We start from the raw sequence: 5,256 nt of genomic DNA on the forward strand, positions 1-5,256 counted from the left end.
AAATGAAGAAACATGTAATAGGAAACGTTAGAGTAATATTTGTGTTATTTTCAGTTCTCTATCAATGTTTGTAAAAAATTTGCATTGAAGGTTAGATTAGTCAGTTAATATCTTTTGAAGTTTAATCCAAAATCGTTAGAGTAATATTTTGGTTATTTTCAGTTCTCTATCACTGTTTGTATCATGGCATTGAAGGTTGGATTAGTCAGTTTATTTCACTGTTAAGTATAAATCCAGGCAGGATTAAAATTAATCCTACCTAAAACTCATGAAAATATGAACAAAATTAATCATGCCAATCTATTCCAAATATTCTGAATTAAACTACAATGTCAAAATTGCAAATGAACAATACCAAAGTCAACATAATTGCAAAAAAATTCAAAAAACCAAAAACCAAAAGAATACACAAATGAAATGAAATGAACCCTAGATCTTCGCACAAGTTCTAGTGTTGTGTCCGGCTTCACCGCATGAACCACAATGCACATGTTTGAATTCATTCGAAGAACGAATCCTTTTCTTCCGAGGCCTTCCAGGAAGAGTCTTGAGCTTAGGCGGTTTGATAACGCTTGTATCACCCACACGAACCAATGAGGATTGATTCTCGTTTACAGGATAGACGCATCTGGAATAAGTCGCCATCAAGGTCTCCTTGGTGTAATATGAAGACACATAGTTCATCGGGTCGAGCTTTCTCATCCAAAGAGCGGCCACGGCATGTCCGCAAGGAATCTCTTCCAATTGCCAAAACAAGCACGAACAACTTCTGTTCAGGATATCTACAGTAACAGATCGTTGCCCATCAACCACATCGAATAGCGTCAAATGAACTTCATTGACCTAATTCAAGATAAATATGGCACTGTCAGTAAGATTAATCCAGGATGGATTAAAATTAATCCTACATTAAACACATGAAAATATGAATTAAACTACGATGTGAAACAGTTTTAACAGCCTAAACATTCATAAACACTAAAAAAGCATACATAAAGAAACACGTACCTTCATAGACCGAGCTTCATCTTCCTTCTCCAATATGAGCTTATACGCCCAAGAAGTCAACCGAGACTTCATCGATTCAAAAGACGACATACGTCTATAAAACCATTGTTGTAGTTTTTTCCTAAAAGCCAAGACTAGGAAAGCTACCGGCCAGCTCCGATTTTCTCGTAGAACAGCGTTCATGCACTCCGAGATGTTAGTTGTCATGACTTGATATCTTCTCCCCGGGAATTTGGAACGAGCCCACAATTCCGGATTAGCTTCAATCAAATAATCCTTGATTCCCGACTGCTTGTCACTAAGTTTGTCGAAAAAATACTCGTACTCGTCGTGCGTATATGCCTTGGCAGCCTTGAGAAAAAGTGGCCGAAGTTTACGACGGCGAAACTTCGTCAGCAAGTTACCCCATAAATGCTGAATGCAAACGCCGTAATTCGCATACGGGAAGACTTCCAATGCTCCCTTAGGGATCGACGTCTTCCGATCCGATATAACAACCAAGTTCTCGAGATCGCCGAACGCGTTCTTGATATTTTCGAAGAACCAACGCCATGTAGCATCACTCTCCGTATCAACAAGTCCAAACGCTAATGGAAGGATATGGTTATCACCGTCCATCGCAGCCGCTAGCAATAACGTCCCTGCAAATTTCCCTTTAAAAAATGTTCCATCGACGGAGATCACGGGGCGAGTATGCTTCCAAGCTTCAATTGAAGCCCCGATCGCAATAAAGAAGTTCCTAAATTCTCCGGAAGGTTCGATCTCAAAAGTATAATAAGTTCCTAATTCAAGAAAAATATGACACTGTCAGTCAGATTAACTTTAATCTAGTCTGGATTACAATTAATGACAGAAACCAAAAGAGGAAAAGAACACTACCTTGATTCTTTTCTGCTATCATCTCAGCAACAACCGGAAGAAGTGAGTACGAGGTTGCATGCGAACCTAAAACTTCTTTCAACGCGAGATCCCGACCTTTCCACGTAGTAAAATAAGATATGTTGACTTTGTAATGGGTCCGCATATGATCCACAACATCGTTAGGAACCATATGGCCTGCACGACCATTGTAGAAGTCTCTCTTCACACACTCGCTAATAAGTGACGCCGATGCTTTGCTGAAACTACTTCGACAACGCACGTGTGTTCTTTTTGGTACTTTCTAATCACCCATACACCCGAGTCCCCACACACGGTCGCACTCAACTTCCAATCGCAAGGTTGTTTGTTGCAAACTATGAAATACCTGCTTTTGCTAGACCGGGAAACTTTGAACTCAAAGTTGTTCTTGATTGATATCATCTTCAAAGAATTCACCAATAGAGTATTTTCAATAAAAAAACTACCCTCCTTCACATCAAAATTAGACGGCATGTTGTTCAATTCCAGGTTGTCAATAAGATCAACCTCATGTTGTCAATGGTGCCCACAAGAAGAGTTGTAATCTTTATTTTGAACATTTGATGTAATAAAGTCTCATGAAGACTCTTGCTTGTAATTGCCTATTCATTCATTAATAAAGTTGAAACGTTCATTCAATCTTCCTTGTCTGAAGCTTTATGATAAAACCATAGTCTTTTAGTCCATAAACAAACTAAACAACTTACGAAGAGACAAATGTAGATTTGCATGAACAAACTCTTCGTAGTTTGCTTAAAACGATATATTCGCAATCTTAGGGTCAAAGGACTATTGACCTCAGTATGATTGTTAGAAGAATTTATGATGTCTGGTTATGAGGCATTGAGAGTTGGGGACTCTATAGTTCTTCTAGGTATCTTCCGAAGGTACTGAATTGACCAGTGCACTTCTAGAGACAATATAAGAACAAACCATTTAACCTCTTATGTCTCGAAGTCACTATGTATGAATTGCGTCATGCTTACCTTAATCCTGAAATGAGACATGGCATTTCACACCTTAGTATTCTCATTTGAGAAAGTCAAAGTTCGGACTCACTATGTGATTCCGAACAAGGCCTATTGGTGAAGTACTAAGTTGTGAGTCTGTCATGAGTAACTTTGTGAAGTTCTCATAGATATGGAATTCATGTACAAGATTGCTGAAATGCAATGTATGTCACCTCATGCTTTGTTCCTTGGAGTGTGAATAAATGAACTGGCCAGTGTCCAAATTGAGTCCTGACTCTTTTGGATGAAACAATGTGACTTGTTAGCTCCTCGTCAATACATTGTTTCTAACTTATTCACAAGCGACAAAGGAGTTGAGGAAATAACAGCTAGAAGGGTAAAATGGTAATTTAGTAAATCCCGACTAGCTGATGACATTCATGAAGGGTAAACATAGATAATATTCAGTGGATCCGCTCATCATAATTAGGTCGAATTCTTGAGTAGAAAATAAATTCATTTGAACCGAGAGATTTTCAGTGTCAGCTCTTTAGTGGAGTCAGTTGGCATTAAGCTAAACTTGGAAAAGGTTTGTGAACTTTTGAGTCCAAGTGTTTAGCTCAAGCTTTGTTCATTTGGGTCCATGAGGTCACTGTCACGAATCACATCGATAGGAATAGTTAAACTGGAAGCTAAGTCAAAACAAGAACGAAAATAGTTAAAAGGGTATTTTTGTCTTTTGAGACAAAGGATGAAATGAATGTCAATAAATTTTTGACAAGGTCATTTTATGACATGTTTCACTCGGCCATGACTTGATCATTGGGCCTTGTGAATTAATTTCATTTCATAAGAATTTTATTGAAAATTCTTAATGGGCTTTTCTTATGTTGTTATGAACAAATGAAGAAAAATCTAGAAGGCTTCTAGAAAGTCTTACACGCCCAAACCCAAGAGAAGAGAGACCAATTTTGTGCATTAATGTATCAAGATACATGCCAAAAGAAAAAGAGGAAATGAATTTCCTATGTTGGGTAAGAGGGAATTCGGCCAAGAGAGTACCAAGCAAGGAATGGAACAAAAAGGGAAACAAATCCAAGGGCTTCTAGAAGCCTATTTGGCCGAGTGACTCTAAGGGAAGGAGAGCAATATTTGCTCATGAATATGTGATATTTAATGAAAGAGGAAACTACCTTATTGAAGGTAAAACCTCCTCTATAAATAGAGGCCTCATTCCCTTCATTCCATTCATTCAACATAAGTTAGAGATTGAGAGACTCTCTCTCTAGACATTGTTGGCCGCCCCTCTTCTCTCTCTTTCTAGTTTCTATTTTCGATTTTTCTTGTCTTGGCACCTAGGTCCTCACTCGACCTAGTCTTTGGCTCTGCGACTTTGAGACTCGTTCTTAAGTCGTAGTGTTTAAAAGTGCCCACTCACTGATTCCTTCTTTTCGAGTGATTTAGTGATAGAAACTTTCGTGGTTGCTCGAGGTGCCGAGGAAAGGAAGAGAGACGTGCTGCGAGGGGAGACGAGCGTTGCAAACTTTCCGAAAGCTTCTCCAAAGTTCAAGCTTCAAGAAAGGTTAGTAAATTCTTAGCTCATATTGGTTTTTAATTACATGTACTTGCACTTGTCTAGGTTAGTAAAAACTGTTTTACTTGTAAAAGAAAATTTTTAAAATTCCGCCGCTTACCGAAGCGTTAATTATTTTCTTAAACCCTAGATCGATTCCAACAAATGGTATCAGAGCTATGGTCAAAGATATGCATGTACATGTTTTTAAAAATATGAGCTTGAAAATCGTTTTTGAAAGTTTACTAATTTTGTGACAAGTTAGAATTGTTATCTTAGATTTTTTTTAATTTATTGCTCATGCCTTTAAATTAAAAACCATGTGGATTTTGTATGAGTTTGGGATGTTTTTAAAACACATTAGAATCAGTTCTAAAAGTTTTTAATTTTTTATATTGAAAAACGTGTTTTAAAGGTTTGAGAAATTTCGAGTAAAATTTTGTGACTAGTTTTGATATCTTGCTAGTTTCTTATTTTTACTTGAATCGTTTTATGCATGTTGTTATTTCTTTTATTCTATGTTATTACCCTGCTAATAAAACACAAATAAAAGCTTTAAACAACATCTTAAAACGTTCCGTTACACTCGATTCTTTTTCGCACCTAAAAAGGACCAAGCTTTAATTTATTTCTTTTTCTTCGAGCTGGAGTAAACCCGCATTAAAAGTGGCATAACTCTCTGCTCAGAAATCTAAATTTAATGATTCTTGAATCAAATTAAAGCTCTGTCTGTCCTCTGTCCAATGCCACCGGTTTCGGCTCAAAAGGACATCGGAGCCGCCAGATATGGCGATTTTACTCCGAAGTGCGCGGCTGTCTGAAACT

At 37.6% G+C, this 5,256-nt stretch overlaps 1 protein-coding gene across 1 annotated transcript; it reads right to left on the reverse strand.

Moving 5' to 3' along the window:
- Positions 1 to 429: 429 nt before the first annotated feature.
- Positions 430 to 1,626, reverse strand: LOC149389895 (uncharacterized). The gene is made up of 3 exons (XM_089622758.1): positions 1,009 to 1,626; positions 959 to 961; positions 430 to 843 (listed from the first exon to the last, which is right to left on the reverse strand). The coding sequence occupies exons 1-3, from the start codon at positions 1,624 to 1,626 to the stop codon at positions 430 to 432; spliced, it is 1,035 nt and encodes a 344-aa protein (XP_089478884.1).
- Positions 1,627 to 5,256: the final 3,630 nt, after the last annotated feature.

Source organism: Urtica dioica, chromosome 8 (genome assembly GCF_054948205.1).
Source record: "Urtica dioica subsp. dioica isolate 48M chromosome 8, U.dioica_male_clone48M_v1_H2, whole genome shotgun sequence".
Classification (NCBI taxonomy): domain Eukaryota; kingdom Viridiplantae; phylum Streptophyta; class Magnoliopsida; order Rosales; family Urticaceae; genus Urtica; species Urtica dioica.

Bases quoted from the DNA above. Each gene is read 5' to 3' on its own strand.
- LOC149389895 (XM_089622758.1), bottom strand. From the start codon at position 1,626: ATGGACGGTGATAACCATATCCTTCCATTAGCGTTTGGACTTGTTGAT.